This window comes from Schistocerca gregaria, chromosome 5, assembly GCF_023897955.1.
Source record: "Schistocerca gregaria isolate iqSchGreg1 chromosome 5, iqSchGreg1.2, whole genome shotgun sequence".
In the NCBI taxonomy this organism is placed as follows: domain Eukaryota; kingdom Metazoa; phylum Arthropoda; class Insecta; order Orthoptera; family Acrididae; genus Schistocerca; species Schistocerca gregaria.
In genome coordinates this window covers 569785157-569806274 of record NC_064924.1, presented here as the reverse complement: position 1 = coordinate 569806274, position 21118 = coordinate 569785157, and the positions used below count along the sequence as shown (strand labels likewise).

The window sequence follows — 21118 nt, the reverse complement described above, 5'->3', positions numbered from 1 at the left end:
AGCTATATGCTATATAACCTCACCCACAATTACTTCTCCTCTGATGGCAGTACTGCAAACAAATCCATGATACAGCTATGGGCACCCACATAGCATCCTATGCCAACCTATTCATGGGCCATCTAGAGGAATACTTCCTAAACACTCAGAAGCCCTCACCTGGTTCATACTCACTGATGACATCTTTGTGATTTGGATCGAGGCTGAGAACACTCTACCCACATTCCTCCAGAACCTCAACAATTTCTCCTCCTTTTGCTTCAGCTGGTCCTACTCAAACCAAGCCACAAACCTAGATGTTGACGTCCACCTCTAAGATGGCTACATCAGTACCTCTATCCATATCAAACCTACAAACCACCAACAATACTCTACTTTGACAGCTGCCACCCATTCCATACCAAGAAGTCCCTTCCATACAGCCTAGCCACCCATGGCCGCTGCATCTGCAGTAAATAGTAGACCCTCTCAAAATATACTGAGGATCTCATTGAAGCCTTTAGAAACCGTAATTATCCTTCCAACCTTGTACAAAAACAAATCTCCTGTGCCTTATCTTTCCAATCTCCCACCGCCTCACGAAGTCCCACCGTCGGCCACAGAGGAGCATTCCCCTCGTAACTCAGTACCGCCCAGGACTGGAGCAACTGAATTACATTCTCTGCCTGAGTTCCAACTACCTCTCATTGTGTCCTGAAATGAGAAATGTCCTGCCCATTGTCCTTCCCACCCCTCCCACAGTGGTATTCTGCCATTCACCGAACCTACACAATTTACTTGTCCATCCCTACACAACCCCTGCTCCCAACCCCTTGCCTCATGGCTCATACCCCTGCAATTGACCTGGATGCAAGACCTGTCCTATACATCTTCCCACCACCACCTACTCCAGCCCGGTCCCAAACATAACCTATCCCATCAAAGGCTGGGCTACCTGTGAAATCAGTCATGTAATATACAAGCTAAGCTGTAACCACTGTGCTGCATTCTATGTGGACATGACAACCAACAAGCTGTCTGTCCACATGAATGGCCACCGACAAACTGTGGCCACGAAAAAAGTGGACCACCCTGTTACTGAGCACGCTGCCAAACATGACATCCTTCAATTACTACTTCACAGCCTGTGCCATATGGATCCTTCCCATCATCACCAGCTCTTTCTGAATTGCACAGGTGGGAACTTTCCCTGCAATATATACAAACCTTCGTAAGTCATTGTCCTCTCCCCCCCTCCGCCCCACATCTCCGCTCCCTCCCTCTAACCTCCGGACTGCACACAGCTGCCCTACCCTCTTTCCACCTCGTCCCTCAGTGCTCTCCAACAGCGTGACACTGCTTGCTACACCTACCCATACTATCCCTCCCCCTCCCCACCCCAGCCTCCTCCTTTCCCCCACCCAGTCGCCACTCCCATCACACACCGGTGCTGATGCTCGCAGTGTGGTCTCAGTTGCCTGGGAATGAGTTGTGTGTGTGAGTTGTGTTTGTGTTTGCGCGCGTGTGTGTGTGTGTGTGTGTGTGTGTGTGTGTGTGTGTGTGTGTGTGTGTGTGTGTGTGTGTGTGTGTGTGTGTGTGCATTTGCCGTCTAATTCTGATGAAGGTCTCACTGGCCAAAAGCTCATGTATGACAGTCTATTTGTTGTGCCTATCTGCAACTCAGCACCTACACTATATGGTGAGTAGAAACATCCCTTTACACAATACTGTTACATTCCATCCTGGATTTTCCATTGTTTGAGACTCAAAAATGCTGTAAATCTTGCTTTGATTCCCCTGGGGTGATTAATAAATCATATGTGAAATTAGTTTGTATAGTAACAATTAAATATACAACAAACATCCATATGGAACTCATAGTAGAAAAAATCATCACATCAACACTCAAGTTAATCAACTGGATGTTGCAAAGGTAAAACACATTAAAGATTTGGCCTTAGGCCACTAATCTGCCTTTGAGTTATGTGAAATTGGTTCCCACTACTCTGAGAAACGGCAAAGACAATGTCCACACACAAACACTGTTTTGGAGGAAAGATTCTACAATTATGAGAACAGAAGCCACAAGCAGCACAGACTGTCTCTCCAGAAAAGGAAAGAGTAAAATTACAATGTTACTAAGCAAAGACCACTGAAAAGCCATTTCACTTGGAAATGTTTGTAAATACCCCTAAGCAGAGTATACCATTATTTATGCATCCTATTCCATTGTTAATCACGTGAAAAACATAACAGAATAAAAGATGGTCAATCATTATTCTTCTGTATTTACAGGTCAACTCTTCATTTCAGCAAATGGCCTCAGCGCAGTGGTAATACAGGTTCCTGTTAGATCACTGACGTTAAGTGTTGTCAGGCTGGGCTAGCACTTGGATGAGTGATCCCATCCTGGTCTGCCAAGTGCTGTTGCCAAGCGGAGTGCACTCAGCCCTTGTGAGACAAGTTGAGGAGCTACTTTATTGAAAAGTAGCAGCTCGGGTCACAAAAACTGACAATGGCTGGGAGAGTAGTGCATTGACTACATGCCCCTCCATACCTGCATTCAATACACCTATCAGCTGAGGGTGACAAAATGGTCACTCGGTACCATTGTACCTCCCAATGCCTGTTTGGATGTAGTTTCATTCTTCAGCTAATCATAAAATTCAGTATTTCCACCTCACAAAAGTGTTTCCAACTGGACTGCACTAAAGCCTTAGATTCACTTTTGTTTAGACGTGTCAATACTCTTATGTTGTATATTAGAACTCAAAATTCTACTGATTATGTTTCTATTTGTAAGAAATAGTAACTATTAGTCTGACACAGAGAAAAATAAGCATGTTGAGGATGACCACAAAATAGATTAATAGGCAGGCTGCAAAGACACCATCACATGTAAAAAATGTAATTGAGGAAAGCAAGCAAGTTATAAGATACCTGATCAGATTCACTATCCAGTGTGACTTGTTTGATATTTTAACACATCACATAAACAAAAAATTGGCACCAAGCCACTATACAAGGCAAAGGAGAAGTGCCTGCTCGCCATCCAATGAGATAAAATAACCACAGAAGAACATACAAGTAGTTTTACAATAAATGAAGGAAAGGAAACCACTCACCTATAGTTGGCTAGTGTGTGGCACATACAAACGCACAACAGAAAACAGTATTTACACTAGCTTTTGAGCTCTTCCTCTTTATCTAGTAGGAATACATACATTAACACACACAACCACATGGACACAACAATACACTCACCCACAGCAAGAAGGTCCCACAGCGATAGATGTGTATTTTGTCCATGTGGTTGTGTGTGTGTGTACTCCTATTAGAGAAAGAGCTCGAAAGCTGATGAAAGTAACATTTTCTGTTGAGTGTTTCTACGTGTCTCACATTGATCTGCTACAGGTAAGTGGTTGCCTTTCCACCATTTTATGAATTATTCCATTCAGGAATTTCCATTGTTTTTATACACTACATTCTGAGGTATTGGGGGTGGGGTGCAACTCACTGAGATACGGAGACATGTTTGTGACAATTGTTCCAAAACAATTTCTTCTTCTTACTTAATCTGCATGTCTATTGTTCAGCTTTTCTCATACCCCACATGTCTATTCTCCTGAGAAGACATTATTCTTTATGTAATAAAAGGTTAGTATTACAATATGTATTTCCTCCTATATGTAGTTCCTCCTATCTCAAAAAGTCACAACTACATTTTCATTTCTGCCTCATGAAGCATTTATTTGAAACAGTAAATTAATTTTATAGTGCTTTAAAGAACTCACATTGACTTCTGTATTTCCAAATAAGTTTCTTGCTCTTGCATAATCATTGATGACAACTTCATATTCACCCTTCCGTATGTTTCGCTCAATGTTCACTGGTAAACTGAACAAGAACTTATACCTCTGCAAGACACCAAGAGCATTTCTAGTGGCATCAGCACGTTCTCTGCGAGCAAGAACATCTTCGAACAACTTGTTTGCTTCTTCCACAGACACTATACAGAAACAGAAAATTTCAACCACAATCAATTTCAAGGAGTTTGAGATATCACAATATTTAGTGAATATAAAGTAGAAGAATAATTTATGGACTTTCTTTAAGCCTTTTTTTTTTAACAAAAGCATCTTTTTTTTCCAGCCTTTAAGGCAAATAAGTTTTCTAGCATAGAAGTTAGGCTCAAATTATAAACATCCAGATTCAAGCAACTTAATTTGAGAATCTAAGGTTCGTCAAACTTTACTTCAGCACAGCCTGATGAACTTTCTTGGAATCTTCCCATTCACAGGTAGCTTACAGAGCACTATGAATACAGCAAGAATCAGTGTTTGTATAGAGTGCACAAACCATACAAATGTTGAAATATTATAAAACATTTCTGGAAAACTGGACTTGCGCTTGAAATGAAAGCAGATCTTAGCACTACGGCAAAACAGATAGTAAGTGCAATTATTAACAGTAAAAGATTTTTCACTTGAACAGATCAATGTAAAATAATGGGCTACGTAGAAAAGTCAAGAAGATTTGTTTGGAGGGGCAGGGGTGATCATCTGACCATCTCACTGCAACCTTTTTTTTTTTTTTTTTTTGGGGGGGGGGGGGGGGGGTAATGCAACGTGACTTCACAAAGCTCTCTAGTGTTAACCGTTTTAATGAACTGTTGTTCTAACTTGCCAGTTCATTGGTTTTCATACCTCTAATAGCTTTCTCGACTGTGGCTGTTTGATCAGGACCAAACTCTTTCATGTCAGCTTCAAATTTCTCCTTCAAAACCATCAGAGTATCTAGCTGCTCCATTACAGAGCCAACATTTGTCTGGAAACAAAAAGAAATTTACATATTATCAAGCTGTGGCATAAATTTCGGGGTTATATGATTCATAAGTATATGTTTTGCAATCATACTAGCTTCTGCAGCAAGGCACAAATGACAATTTGCTATGGGGTACTATGAGTACTTTATACTAATCTCCCAAGGAAAGTTCATTTACTGTCAGTCAAGACATTTCTGTGCTCATCAGCAGAACCAGTAGCCACTAAAAATATGAGGGAGGGAGAGAGAAAGGGAGCTTGGATAGCTAGTTGGGCTGGAGAGAGAGGGACTAAACTACTGAGTCATCAGTCCTATTTTCCATATTCAAACAGGTCACGGAGTAAAACCATTCCCCAAAAAAGTCTGGAAAGTAAAAAAGATGGAAAACTAACTGGGAAACACACTGATGGAGAAAATAAAAGAGGCAAGAGAAAAGGCACAGAAAGGAATGAAGCAGTAGGAGGTATTAAAAGAATATAGCTGATGGCTGGTGATGGCTGATCACAAGAAGAAAAAAGGGTGAGCAAGCTCCTCTGCAACACACTATGTAATCATAAGTATCCGGACACCTGGTTGAAAATGACTTCATGGTACTCTCCATTGGTAATGCTGGAATTCAATATGGTGTTGGCCCACCCTTAGCCTTGATGACAGCTTCCACTCTCACAGGCATACAATCAATCAGGTGCTGGAAAGTTTCTTGGGGAATGGCAGCCCATTCTTCACAGAGTGCTGCACTGAGGAGAGGTCTCGATATCGGTTGGTGAGGCCTGGCACGAAATCGGTGTTCCAAAACATCCCAAACATGTTCTATAGGATTCAGGTCAGGACTCTGTGCAGGTCAGTCCATTAAAGGGAGGTTATTGTCATGTAGCCACTCTGCCACAGGCATACATTATGAACAGGTGCTCGATCATGTTGAAAGATGCAATCGCTATCCCCCAATTGCTCTTCAACAGCATGAAACAAGAAGGTGCTTAAAACATCAATGTAGGCCTGTGCTGTGATAGTGCCATCGAAAACAACAAGGGATGCGAGACCACACCATTAAAAACATGACCACACCATAACACCACCACCTCCGAGCTTTACTGCTGGCACTACACATGTTCACTGGGCATTCACCATACCCACACCCTGCCATTGGATCACCACAATGTGTACCATGAATCGTCACTCCATACAACGTTTTTCCACTGTTCAATCCTCCAATGTTTATTCTCCTTACATCAAGCAAGGCATCGTTTGGCATTTACCGGCATGATTTGTGGCTTATGAGCAGCCACTCAACCATGAAATCCAAGCTTTCTCACCTCCCACCTAACTGTCACAGTACTTGCAGTGGATCCTGATGCAGTTTGGAATTCCTTGTGATGGTCTGGATAGATGTCTGCTATTACACATTACGACCCTCTTCAACTGTCAGCCGTCTCTGTCAGTCAACAGGCGGCGTCACCTGTACGCTTTTGTGCTGTAAGTGTCCCTTCACGTTTCCACTTCACTATCACATCGGAAACAGAGAACCTAGGGATATTTAGGAGTGTGGAAATCTCGCGTGCAGACATGTGACTCAAGTGACACACAATCACCTGACCACGTTCAATGCCCCTGGGTTCTGCGGAGCACCCCCTTCTGCACTCTCACAATGTGTAATGACTACTGAGGTCGATAATAAGGAATACCTGGCAGTAGGTGGCAGCACAATGCACCTAATATAAAAGCGTATTTTTTGGGGGTGTCCGGATACTTTTGATCACATAGTGTAGTTTGGTTGGTGTACTGAGGAAGCACCATTCAGTATCCCAGATAGCAAAAACTTCACAGTGTAAGTCCAATCAGTGATCAGTCTCCAGCAGGCCAGTCTCCAGAGTTAGTTTACCAGTAGCCTGTTTGGCCAGCAGTCAGCGAGTTCATTGCCTGGGATCCCAACATTTCCTGGGGTCCAAATGAAGGACTCTAAGCATTCACTATTTCCAAGGGCATAAAAAGATTCCTGGATAGTCATTACCAAAGAGTGGTGAGGGAAGCACTGATCAAGAGCTTGTAGGCTGCTTAAGGAGTCACTACAGATAACAAAAGACTCATCTGTGCAGGAGCAGATATGCTCAAGAGCGCAAGGGATGGCTACCAACTCTGCAGTGAAAACAATGCAGCCATCCGGCACTGTTCAGTATGTACAGCGTGGACGTAAGTGAAGCCAATGTGACTATCGACCATCAAGCCATCAGCGTAGATTATTTATGTGTCCTTGAAATCACCACGGAGAGAGAAAAAAAAATTGTCGGCAGAACTGAGCCTTTTGGGCCTTGCAATAGGTGTGGACAAAGCTGTGGCCGAGGCATGGATCATAGAGGTGTACACGAATGGACCTACATGAAAGGTAGAGGTAAAGCGTCAAGTACAATAACAAGCGACTGGACATGGATTGCATTTGGAATCCCCAATCTGGGTTGCCGTTGTGGGAGCTGGATCACTGTGTTAGGGAAAAGGAGATAGTAATTGCAATGATGAGATGAACTATGAATGTGTGCAGTACAATTTGCAAGCAGTTGTTGTCACCTGATCTGCAGTGGAGCAAAGCCAGCTTCCATGAGGCGGCATGAGATCATTCGAAAAGCTTCTGTCCCAAGCCCCGAAGCCAAATTCCACAGTGGTGTATAGAGTACAGCAGCTGCAATTCTGAGGGCAATGCTGAACCACACATTGGGCTCCCATAGTCAAGACGGGACTGTGCAAGGGCTCCAAACGGCTGCAGCATTGTAGGGCGATGAGCACCCCAGTCGGTATCACTCAGGTATCGAATAATATTAAGATGCCGCCAGCACTTTTCCTTAAGCTGATGAAGATGTGGAAGCCAAGTTAAGTGGTGTTGAAGTCCAGTCCTGAAAAGCAGTAAGTCTCCACTACTTTAAGTAGCTGGTGACTGAGGTAAAGTTCTGGATGTGGGTAGACAGTAAGACAACAACATAAGTGCATGACACAAGTCTTTGCAGCTGACAACTAAAAGCCATGAGTGAGTGCCCACTATTGCACCTTTTGTATGGCTCCCTGCAGTCAATGTTCAACCACACCAATAGGAAGAGGAGCAAAAGGGAATACAAAAATCGTCAGCATATGAGAAGGGGAGGCTGAGGATCCCACTACTGCTGCGAGACCATTAATAACAATTAAAAAGAGTGGGACAGTCTGTACAGAGCTCTGAGAAACCCCATTCTCTTGAATGTGGGGCAAACTCTGAAAGTGCTGAACGACAAAGAGAGAGAGAGAGAGAGAGAGGGAGGGAGAGAGAGAGAGGGAGAGAGGGAGGGGGGGAGGGAGGGGGAGGGAGGGGGAGGGAGGGGGAGGGAGGGGGGGAGGAGGGAGGAGGGAGGAGGGAGGGAGGGAGGGAGGGAGGGAGGGAGGGAGGGAGGGAGGGAGGAGGGAGGGAGGGAGGGAGGGAGGGAGGGAGGGAGGGAGGAGGGAGGGAGGGAGGGAGGGAGGGAGGGAGGGAGGGAGGGAGGGAGGGAGGGAGGGAGGAGGGGAGGGAGGGAGGGAGGGAGGAGGGAGGGAGGGAGGGAGGGAGGGAGGGAGGGAGGGAGGGAGGGAGGGAGGGAGGGAGGGAGGGAGGGAGGGAGGGAGGGAGGGAGGGAGGGAGGGAGGGAGGGGAGGGAGGGAGGGAGGGAGGGAGGGAGGGAGGGAGGGAGGGAGGGAGGGAGGGAGGGAGGGAGGGAGGGAGGGAGGGAGGGAGGGAGGGAGGGAGGGAGGGAGGGAGGGAGGGAGGGAGGGAGGGAGGGAGGGAGGGAGGGAGGGAGGGAGGGAGGGAGGGAGGGAGGGAGGAGGGAGGGAGGGAGGGAGGGAGGAGGGAGGGAGGGAGGAGGGAGGGAGGGAGGGAGGGAGGGAGGGAGGGAGGAGGGAGGGAGGAGGGAGGGAGGGAGGAGGGAGGGAGGGAGGGAGGGAGGGAGGAGGGAGGGAGGGAGGGAGGGAGGGAGGGAGGGAGGGAGGGAGGGAGGGAGGGAGGGAGGGAGGGAGGGAGGGAGGGAGGGAGGGAGGGAGGGAGGGAGGGAGGGAGGGAGGGAGGGAGGGAGGGAGGGAGGGAGGAAATAGATCATAGTGCCTGTTTCATCACACTGCCATCTGTATCTTAACGTCTGCAGACTGAGAAGTTTTTTATCAGTTCCTTTTCTTCACTCCCGTTTATTTTCCTATATTTTTTCCAATCTCTCTATTTTTCCCTGTCCTACTCACTTGACCACCACATATAATGAGCTTAACTTTCCATTCTGATTGACGCTTTCATGATTTTTTTCCCAGTAATCTGTGTAACTCATTAACACGCGATCTAGTGTACCACATATAATGAGCTTAACTTTCCATTCTGATTGACGCTTTCATGATTTTTTTCCCAGTAATCTGTGTAACTCATTACCCTACCTTCCACTTCTCAGTTCTTAGGTTTTTAATCCCATCTTGCGCAGACACCAACAAACAGTCTCTCCTCCTCATCCTATCTAGTAAGCCTCCTCTGACCCACGATTCTGGGCAACTTTTCTGTAACTCTTCCCATTTCAAACTTCACCAGCCCTTTTTCCTGCATCCTTCTTCCTTTCCCTTCAACCCTTATGTCAGAAGAATGTGATAATGGCTCCAAAAGCTCACAGATTTCCACATCTTTCATCTATTATTCTTGCCAATGCTTAGTGAGTCCGAAGAAGGAAACACTGGCTCCAAAAGCTCACGTATTTCCACATCTTTCGTGTGTTATTCTTGCCGATGCTTGGTGAGTAAACTATTTACGTATCTATAATATATTTTCAAACACTGATTATTTTCACTGATTATTTCATAATCAACTTTTAGAGGGGAGGAAGATTCCAGTTTCCATGCTCATTCTGAAACTTTTTGAGGATGCGTTGCACCATATCAATCAACATGCAAAATTAAAAAGTGACAAGCACCAGTAGAATGACAACCCGTATATTAAATAAATAAAATACTTCCTCAAAATTGGAGGTACATATAATGTGATATACCGATGTTGCAAGTAGTAGATACTATTCAGTTTTTAGAACTACAAATTAAGCACAATCTGTACTGAAAAACTTACTAATACACTTTAATTAACAAATACCTTTGTTATACTACAGTAAAGTACGCAGGACTGCAGGTATATGTGGTCTACAAATAAAGAAGCTAGTTTATTCTAATAGTTTCTATTTGCTACTGAATATGAATATTTCTTTTTTAGGGGAGCGAGGGTCTTTTAGCAGGGATATTATTTTCAGAATGCAGAAGGGAGTTAATATATGACCTTCCATACTGTCACATGGAAGGGTATACATGGATTCAATAACTTGGCAAAGTATATTAAATATACTGTGGAAAAATACTTTGATGTTCAAGATTTAATCAAAGTATAATGGCAATTTTTTTCTAAATTAATGAAGATCATTCTTAAAAAAAATAAAGGGGAGGGGGGAATTAATGTTTTGTGTCCCATTAACGACAAGGTCTTACACGATGGAACATACGTTTAGGGGAAACAAGGATGGAGAAGTAATTTGGATGCCATTCTGAATTCACTGCAGCTGAAATATAGAAACTATGGAAATATAAATCTGGATGTCAGGAAGTATGCTCCACCCAAATTCAATCCTAAAATACCAAAGTAAAGGATAACTTGCAACCAAAGTCAGTATCCACAGTTTCGTTTCTATGTACACTCAAGACCATATCCCCGAAGGAAATCTTTGGTGAACTGTACAAAAGCAAAATTAGCAGATATATCCTCTATTACCATCTCAGCAAATTTCTGCAAGCAAATATTTACCATAATACAGTACATTACTTAAAACTTCATGTTAAGCAGTGCATCTCACTTTCAAAAATGAAAGTTGTCCTTCTTTTTGCCCATCAACTTTCCGTCGCAGAAATGCGAGGCCAGCCTTTAAATCTTCAAAGGATGTTGCATGGTGGTTTTCAAGAAGAAACCAAGCAGCTACAAACTGCTCTGATGTTAGATCACCTGATCCATCAGGAAAAAGCTCTCGAAGGTCATCCTCAGGAAATTTCTTACTGAAAGATTGAGCAAGACGTGAGACATTTATTTGTTTAATTAGAAGACCGACACAAGCAAACACTTAATCTATTAACTTACTCATTTTCTTCAACAGATAGACCTAGCGGATCTTCCTGTTGATAACTTGTGGGGGAAAGTGATCTTCGCCCCCAAACAAGCGTCCGAAGTGGAGCTTCTTCAACCCAAACGGCACTTTCTTTCAAAGGACCAATTGTCTCATGATAACCTGTGTAGGACATAATATTACTATAGAAGTAAACACAACAATGGAGTAGTTTTACTCATACATAGGGACAAGAAGATTTCACAAAAAAATATAACATGGAAAATAATGTGAAGTTAGCAGTTTTTAACAAAATAGGCAATTTTTACAATATGTCACAAAATTCGTAATTTTGCTGTATAAAAATGTTATAAATCTAAGAATGGTAGTTTACTGATGTTCACAATCTGTAGTGATATCTAATTTCCTCAAGGCTGAGGTTCATGCATAATCTTAAAATGACATTTCATTTATCTTGTAACAAATTGGCAAAAAAATCCAATTTTGCAAAAATTACACATAATTTGAAAAAAAAAATGACACAGAAATTGGCAGTAAACAACACAAAATGAGGGGGTGGGACAACACAAAAATTGGTGGTGGGATACAACTCAGAACTGGGAAAAAGGCACTGAATTTGCCAAAAAATATTATCAAATTTGGCAAAAAATTGCACTAAGTTTCACAGGAAAAAGCTGAATTTGGAAAAAAAAAGACTGAATATGGCAAAAACAACAGGAACTCATGCAAAAAATAACGCCAAAACTGGCAAAAAATAACACCAAATTGTGCAAAAAAGCAACACTGAATTTGAAAAAAAGCAGCACTTAATCTAGCAACAAATGACATCAAATTTGGCCAAATATAACACCGAATTTGAGCGTGAAATTTTGTTTTGGTTGAAGATTCACCCATATTGACTATTGCACAGGGTCGAATGATTAACACAGTTCAGTTAGTTAAAGACAAGACTTTCACAGAAATAAATGCAAATGAATATTGGGAGCCAGAAGTCATATGTTTGTTACATTCTGTTGCACAGCTCAGTGGTATGATCATGTGATGCAAGTGGGTTGGCAGAGCACCGAGTTCAGCAGTACAAAGGAGAACGCTGTGTCCACTGGCCATCGGAGGACGTGACAAGACACAGCTCGCCGCACTCCAGCTATCAACATCAAGGGTGGTAATCGGGTCAGTTATGCCAACTGAGCAACACCACAGTGTTCTATCATCCTTTTGGAGATGATGAACTGCACACATCAGCAGCAGAAAGCCATATTTCAGGACCCACAGGCAGGTCATCGTCGACCACCGTGAGATACTGGAGCGACACAGAGCCTATGTCATTCAGAGACGCCACCGTTTCTGAGTCATCACAGTCATTGTCATAGTTAGCATCATAATACAGGTCATTGTCTAGGAGGTGCCAGAGTGATGCCGCCACTGTACTCATCACTGTCACTATTTGATTGTCGGACGCTGCCTGCAGGCTGCTGCCTGTCAGGGAGGGCCATCATTACCTGGGTTGCATTGTGGTAATGCACTGTCATTAGTGGAAAAACTACTGAGTGGGTACAAGGCATTATTTAATCCGTCGGTTCCATTATCTGCCAGCACCAAATTCCTGCTGGAAATCAGGCATCCATCAACAAACAACTGTATTGAGTTCCAAGGCATTTACAGCTGATTATGGAAGCGTTTATAGACCAGCAACTTGTAGATGGCATCACAGGACCTAGCTGCAGTCCTTGGCATGTTCCTATTGTAATTGTAAGCAAAAAACAACACCAGATGGTTGCAAACATAATGTTTCTGTTGCGATTACCAGTTCCTCAAACAGAGAAAGGTTGGATGCATATCCTATGCCTCATATAACAGAAACACTGGACAACTTGTGTCAGTGTCAGTATTTAACAACACAGTATTTGTATAGTGATTACCACCAGTTGGCAGTGACACCAGAGGACTGACCAAAAACTGCATTCTCCACACTGACTGGACACCTTCAGTTTTGCTGCACACTTTTTGGACTTAAAAACAGGCCGGCAACCTTTCATGTGTTAGAGAGTGTGTTCCATGCATTAAAAATACAACTGTGCATAGTGTACCTGGATGACATAATCGCGTATTCAAAGGATATTCCAAAACAATTGGTGTAAATGTACAAAGTGTTTGATCATCTGCACACTGCACCGTTAACATTGAGCTTAGAGAAATGCCATTTTGTACTGCCAGAAGTTCACTATTTGGTTCACTTTACAGGGCAGGATATAATTCATAGTGATCCAAAGCTAGTTGAGGCCTTTCAAAATTTTCCAACACCCACCAACATAGTAAAGGAATCGTCGTTTCATTTGGGGCTCACGAATTTTTACCATAGGTATGTTCCATAATTAGCAGAAACTGCATGACCTCTCATGCAAGTGCTATGGAAAGGACTGAAGTTTCACTGAGTAGCTTAGTGAGAGATGGCGTTCCAGAAGTTAAAAGATCTGTTGACATCTAGTCCCGTTTTTGTCTAGCCAGACTTTGAAAACCCATTTATTCTCTCTAGTGAGTCAAGCACTTTCGTGCTAAGGGTTATTTTGAGTCTCAAAGTAGATAGACAGGACACCCTACTGCATATATTTCACAGCAGCTCAATAATGCTAAATGAAATTATACTACTACAGAGAAGGAAATGCTTGAAGTGATTTTTGGAACTGGGTATGGTTAAGCGAATTGGATTGTGAGGTAGTATATTACCCAGGAAGGTTGCACACTAATGCAGATGGACTCAACTGTAAGGTACATGCTATGGAATGCACAGACAGTGACATAACTGAATGGAGGACTGTCAGTGGCTTTCTAAATAAAAGGAGTCCTGCACAGAGGACAGAATATGGTATCGAGCAACAGAGACCCACAGCACATGGTTCCAGCCTTCATGGTACAAACCAGCAAGGCACAGCACCACTGCAAAACAGCAGGTTTCAGTTATGCCAAAGAAGCTACAGTTACCTCAGCAGGTGCACATCTGAGCATCAGCCAGCACCTTCGTCATTGCTGAAATATTAGGAGCAGAAGCAAACCCCAGCCAGAGGGCCAATAACCAATGTATTGCAGTTCTTCATAAATGTTGTTATTCTGTCATCAGGACCCATCCATAGATGTACCCCCACCAACCTCTTCGTCACAGCCAGCAGCAAACCAACGTTTGAACCCAGTGATGGGCAGCAGAGTCTCGTGTCCGTTTACACAATTACTTAAGAGTGCTAAATGTGAAAATTGAAAATAACTGTTACAAGGATTACAAAGGGAAAGAAAAGATGTAACCTAAATTTGTCTCAAAAGGAAGTTCACTTGACGTAATTATAAAATTAAAAAGAGAGAGAATGGATTACCAGTACTTTCAGCACATAAAATTCCAGTACCACCAATATAAATATTCACAAGCAAAAAACTATTCCTAGTTTTCAGAACAATTACATTCTACTTCAGGGAATAAAGTGGAAGAGATTGGTAAAGGTTAGAAAGGAGGGGCAGTCACTAAAACCTCTGGATGAGATGGACCCATCTATTGTGAGTATGACAAGAGAAGGCATAACGTGAAGTTAAAAACTCTAATTGGAGCCACATCAAAAGATGTTTTAAAATAGATTTTTCACTCATTTATTAAGGAATTTAAATCACCAGGAAGTATTTCAAATATTTTCAACTAAGGTTTAAATAATTAAGTCTGATGTTTTTAAAACTGTTGATATCAAGTGATAATTACTTCATAATGCGTATTATTTCCAAATTTCTTGTTGTTACTTGTGTCTCACTTTGACAGTTTCTGGAAGAAGTGCGATACCTATATACAAATGACAAAAACACATATTGTGAAAAATAACTGAAGGGGTCAAAAATTGGTAGAACACTTGGGCTCTTGATAATTTGACAACACTCGCAACAAATTTCCAGCTTTCCCTGTACTGAAACCATGGACCACCTCCAGTAAGACAAGACAAATGTGGTTAGCCAGAACAATGAAACTAGGCAAGTATGTGTCAGTGTGTGTATCTTTATTGCTAAATGACTAACCTGAGGCTTGGTCCCATTTGCAGGGTGCCTACCCAATGGTTTCTGGAGGCAACAAAAATTTGATTTTCTACATTTCATATAGTTATTGACTGAATTTGAAAGGCTATCACAACCCAAGCATGAAGAGCTATGATCTTATGTTAAAGGTTTGATATGGTTAGACAAGTACTGCTGTTAAGAACTGTTTATATATCTTGAGGCAGCATAATTCACAGAGTCTAATTACTCATTCGTTTGGTATTTGAGAATGAGAGCATTTAGAGACTTCCAACACATTCTACACATAATTTCCAACCTTTACAAAACTATTTCTAATTGACATCACCCTCCACACCCAAAAATAAATAAATAAATTTTATCACTTAATGCATTTTCACTGTTCATGCAGCATCTGGCATGATGTTTTAATTTATTATGTCTTTACTACTTACTCTATTTGCAACACTTACTCTACTTGCAACACATTTTGCAGTCAGCATCCACATAGAGAACTGAATGAACCTGGAGATATGATGTTTTATACATGGGAGTTAGATTCTTTGAAGAGCCGGGGATGGGGGTTTACTGGTTCTGTACTATTTAGTCTTAAGGGCATCACCTGAAAGCTGTTGCCAAAAACTCTCCAAGTTTTTAACCAATTTATTACAAATTTTCACACAACACTTTAACAAACATTCAGATGGAAATGGACATGGGAGTGGGGGAGATAGACAGTGGAAGGTGGGAGGAGCTTATGCACTGAGGGAATTGGGGGAGAGGAGGGGGGGGGGGGGGGGGGGTACAGAGCTATTGGACATTCAGACAGCAATGGGTATAGAGAGATGGGAGGAAGAGATGGGCAGAGGCAGGAGAGATGGGGAAAGGGGTGAGGGGGAGGGAATGTACACAGAGCGAGAGAGAGAAGGAGGAGAGAGAGAGAGAGAGGAGAGAGAGAGAGAGAGAGAGAGAGAGAGAGAGAGAGGGGGGGGGGGGAAGATGGGCAGGGTGGGGCATGGAATCTTGGATGCATATGCAATTCCCATACATATGTAGCAATTGTGAATCATTGCTGGGTCCACTAGTATCTTGTATAAAGTTATTTCAATTAAAATGTCACAGTGACAAGTGTGTTAAAAACAATAGACTGATGACTTAATTGTGATGGCAGATTCGACTGAAAGTTTGCAAAGTAATAATTCAGAGCTAGATCAGAAATGTAAGGACTATGGCATGAAGATCAGCATCTCCAAAACAAAAGTAATGTCAGTGGGAAAGAAATATAAACGGATTGAGTGCCAAATAGGAGGAACTAAGTTAGAACAGGTGGACGGTTTCAAGTACTTAGGATGCATATTCTCACAGGATGGCAACATAGTGAAGAACTGGAAGAGAGGTGTAGCAAAGCTAATGCAGTGAGCGCTCAGCTACGATCTACTCTCTTCTGCAAGAAGGAAGACAGTACCAAGACTAAGTTATCTGTGCACCGTTCAATCTTTCGACCAACTTTGTTGTATGGGAGTGAAAGCTGGGTAGATTCAGGAGGTTACGGATATGAAAGTAGCTAGGATGGTTGCAGGTACTAGTAGATGGGAAGAATGGCAGGAGGGTGTCCACAATGAGGAAATCAAAGGAAAAATGGGTATGAACTCTATAGATGTAGCAGTCAGGGCGAACAGGCTTAGATGGTGGGGTCATGTTACATGCATGGGAGAAGCTAGGTTACCCAAGAGACTCATGGGTTCAGCAGTAGACGGTAGGAGGAGTCATGGCCGACCAAGGAGAATGTATCTGGATTCGGTTAAGAATGATTTTGAAGCATTAGGTTTAACATCAGAAGAGGCACCAATGTTCGCACTGAATAGGGGATCATGGAGGAATTTTATAAGGGGGCTATGCTCCAGACTGAACGCTGAAAGGCATAATCAGTCTTAAATGATGATGATGATGATGAGTGACAAGTATATATCAAAGACCTTTCACAACCACTCCAAAGGAAGATAACAACCTGCCATTTCCACAATATTGTATGGAATCATATTTGCAAAGTATGACACTGTCAGACAAATAAATCTGCACAGGTATCTTGTTATTTGTGTTGTTGTTGTCTTCAGACCAAAGCAGCTCTCCATGCTACTCTATCCTGTAAAAGCCTCTTCTTACCTCAGTAACTACTGCAACCTACGTCCTTCTAAATCTGCTTACTGTATTCATTCTTGGTCTCCTCCTGATTTTTACCCCCCACACTTCCCTCCAATACTAAGTTGGTGATGCCTCAATGTCTCACAAGGCGTCCTATCAACCAATCCATTCTCCTAGTCAGGGTGTGACACATATTTCCATTCTTCCCAATCCCATTCAGTACCTCTTCATTGGTTACATGATCTATCCACCTAATCTTCAGCATTCTTCTGCAGCACGGCATTTCAAAAGCTTCTATTCTCTTCTTGTCTAAACTGTTTATCGTGCATGTTCTGCTTCCGCACATGGCTACACTCCATATAAATCCTCATCACTAGCACTCAAGTCGCCCAATGTGGCGTTGTATGAAATAAGACTTGCACTTGGCAACCGAACTTCCCTGGATCAGGCCTCACGGCCAATGAAGCCATATGCTCATTTCCTTTTTTTTATAAATACTTTTAGAAAATACTTCCTAACACTTAAATCTGCGTTTGATGTTAACAAATTTCTCTTTTTCAGAAATGCTTTTCTTACCATTGACAGTCTGAAAAATTTGTCCTTAGTGTAAATCATCAACAGGCACTGTAAGCAAACAGAAGCAGCACTGCACTGAAACTCGGGAAGCAGGAACAGAAGCTAGTCCAAGTTATTAGCCAACAAAAATGTGGCTGACTAACCATTTAACTGTTGGGGAAATCATTACATGATACTAATACTCAACAGCATTTAAGCTTCAACACAGAAATTTAAGATGTTCCGGCATGCTGAAAGGAAGGGGAAACTACAGCTGTTAATTTTCTAAGGGTATACTGCTCTTCTGTATGGTTAAATGATGGCGTCATCTAGGGTAAAATATTCCAATGCTGAAACAGATCCCCATTTGGATCTCCGAGTGGGGACAACTAAGAATACTGGCACCAGGAAAAACAGAATTGGCATTCTAGTCGTTGGAACTTGGAATGTTAAGACCTCATAACTGGGTAGAGAGGTCAGAGAACTTAAAAAGGGACATGGATAGGTTGAAGTAAGATACAGTAGGAATCAGTAAAGTGCAGTGGTAGGAAGATCAAGACTTCTGGTCAAATGAATACAGGATTATACACACAAAACTAAATAAGAGTAATTCAGGAGTAAGTCTAATAGAAAGTAAGAAAACAGGAATTCGGGTGCCACAGGGGAGTGTTATGGGACCACTGCTTTTCACAATATATATAAATGACCTAGTAGATAGTGTCGGAAGTTCCATGCGGCTTTTCGCGGATGATGCTGTGGTATACAGGGAGGTTGTGGCATTGGAGGGTTGCAGCAAAATGCAAGAACATCTGCAGCGGATAGGCATTTGGTGCAGGGAGTGGCAACTGACCCTTAACATTGACAAAAGTAATGTATTGCGAATACATAGAAAGAAGGATCCTTTATTGTATATTTATAAATATATTTGGGAGTATGCGTACAAAACAATTTGAAGTGGAATGATCATACAAAATTAATTGTTGGTAAGGCAGGTGCCAGGTTGAGATTCATTGGTAGAGTCCTTAGAAAATGTAGTCCATCAACAAAGGAGGTGGATAACAAAACACTCATTCAAACTATACTTGAGTATTGCTCATCAGTGTGGGATCCGTACCAGGTCGAGTTGACAGAAGAGATAGAGAAGATCCAAAGAAGAGCGGTACATTTCGTCACAGGGTTATTTGGTAAGTGTGATAGCGTTATGGAGATCTTTAGCAAACTCAAGTGGCAGACTCTGCAAGAGAGGCGCTCTGCATCGCGGTGTAGTTTGCTGTCCAGGTTTCAAGAGGGTGCGTTTCTGTATGAGGTATCGAATGTATTGCTTCCCCCTACTTATACCTCCCTAGGAGATCACAAAAGCAAAATTAGAGAGACTCGAGCGTGCACGTTCCAGCAGTCGTTCTTCCCGCGAACCATAGGTGAATGGAACAAGAAAGGTAGGTAATGACAGTGGCATGTAAAGCGCCCTCCGCCACACACTGTTCGGTGGCTTGTGGAGTATGAATGTGAATGTAGATGTAAGCTACTACGAACAGCATAGTGGACATATAATTGTAGCACAGACAAACACAAAGCCAACACCCAACACAATAGTAAAATTTCATATGTCCACTAGTTCTGCAGATGGTGAAAAGACTGAAAGAATGTATGATGGATCAAAAGAAATTAGGCAGATAATTAAGGACCCTCAAGTGGTTGGTTGGTTGATTTGGAGGAGGGGACCAAACAGTGAGGTCATTAGTCCCGTCGGCCCAGCATTTGCCTGAAGCAATTTAGAGAAATCAAGGAAAACCTAAATCAGGGTGGCCGGATGCAGGTTTGAACTGTCATACTACCTATTATGAGTCCAGTGTGCTAACCATTGCACCACCTCAGTCGGTGAAAATTTAATTGTGATGAGTAACTGGAACTCAATAGTTGCAAAAGTTAAAGAAGCATAATTTAATAATAACTGACACTTGGTTTAATAACAACGTACAAAGGCTGTACACGTGGAAGAGACCTGGAGGCACTGTTAGCACTCAGATTTATTACATAATGATAAGTGAAAGATTTTGAAACCTGATTTTAAACTGCAAGACATTTCCTGGCATGAGTGTGGACTCTCACCACAATTGAATGGTTATGAACTGCACATTAAAACTGAAGAAACTGCAAAAAGGTAGGAAATTAAGGAGATGGGACCTAGGTAATTTCAAAAAACTTGAGGATGTTGAGAATTTCATATAGAGCATCAGGCAATTTTTTACTGAAACAGGGGAAATGGACACAGCGGAAGATGAATGGGTGGCTTTGAGAGAAGAAATAGTGAAGGCAGAAGGTCAAATAGGTAAAAAGGCAAGTCTACTACATATCCCTGGATATTACAAGAGATGCTGAATTTGACTGATGAAAGGTGAAGACATAACAATGCAGCAAAAGAAACAGCTGATAGGGAATACAGGCATCTCAAAAATTAAATTGGTGTTAAGTGCACACCTGATAGCAGGAATGGATAGAGAATAAATACTACACTTCAGAAACACGCATAACTGGCGGAGAGGTAGATACTGCCCATCAGAATATTAAAGAGATGTTTGGAGAAAAGAGAAGCAACTTTATGAATATTAACAGCTGAGACGGCAAGCCAATACTAAGCAGAGAAGCGAACCATGAAAGGAATATATAGAGGGCTCTAAAAGGGAAATGAACATGAAGCCACAATATAGAACGAGAGGTGTAGGTGGAAAACACAAGATAGGAGATACCATACTTTGGGAAGAATTCGAAAGAGCTCTCAATGATGTTACTGGAAACAAAGGCCCTGGAGTAGATGACACCCACTAAGAATTATTGAGATCCTTGGGAGAGCCAACCACAAAAAAACTGTTCGACCTGGTGTGCAAGATATACGAGACAGGCAAAATACCCTCAGACTTCAAGAAGAATGTAATGATTCCAAGGAAGGTAGGTACTGGCAGGCATGAATATTGTCGAACTATCAGTTTAATTTTTCATGGTAGAGAAATATTTGCATGAATCATTTACAGAAGAATATAGAAACTGATGGAAGCCAACCTTAGGGAAGTTCAGTTTGGGTTCTGGAGAAATGTGGGAACACCCAAGGCAATAATAACCATACAACTTGTCCTGGAAGATAGGTCAACAAACGACAAACCAACATTTACAGATTTTGTAAACTCAGAGAAAGCTTTTGACGACGTTGATGGGGCTATTCCCTTTGAAATTCGGAAGGTATCAGGAATAAAATGTAGGGAGCAAACTGTTAAACACAGCGTTTACAGAAACCAGACTGAAGATATAAGAGTCAGTCATGATTGGTTGGTTGGTTTAAAAGAGGAGGGAAGGGACCAAACTGCTTGTTCTGAATAAAACAATGCCACAAGAGTGAGAATAAAACAAGCGAGACTGACAACACAAAATGGAGAGAAAGGAAAAACCAAAAGAACGACTGAAGGGCAACAAACTACTTAAATGGA

The 21118-nt window shown here is 42.3% G+C and overlaps 1 protein-coding gene across 1 annotated transcript in view; it reads right to left on the bottom strand.

Annotated features, from left to right (window-relative positions):
- LOC126271977 (exocyst complex component 2) overlaps positions 1 to 21118 on the bottom strand; it is a 109025-nt gene that overhangs the window by 76045 nt on the left and 11862 nt on the right. Inside the window, exons 4-7 of the mRNA XM_049974442.1 lie at positions 10937 to 11084; positions 10659 to 10854; positions 4686 to 4806; positions 3774 to 3988 (exon numbers count right to left, since the gene is read on the bottom strand). Of these exons, the coding sequence (XP_049830399.1) occupies positions 3774 to 3988; positions 4686 to 4806; positions 10659 to 10854; positions 10937 to 11084 (680 nt within the window). The remainder of the gene's footprint in view (positions 1 to 3773; positions 3989 to 4685; positions 4807 to 10658; positions 10855 to 10936; positions 11085 to 21118) is intronic.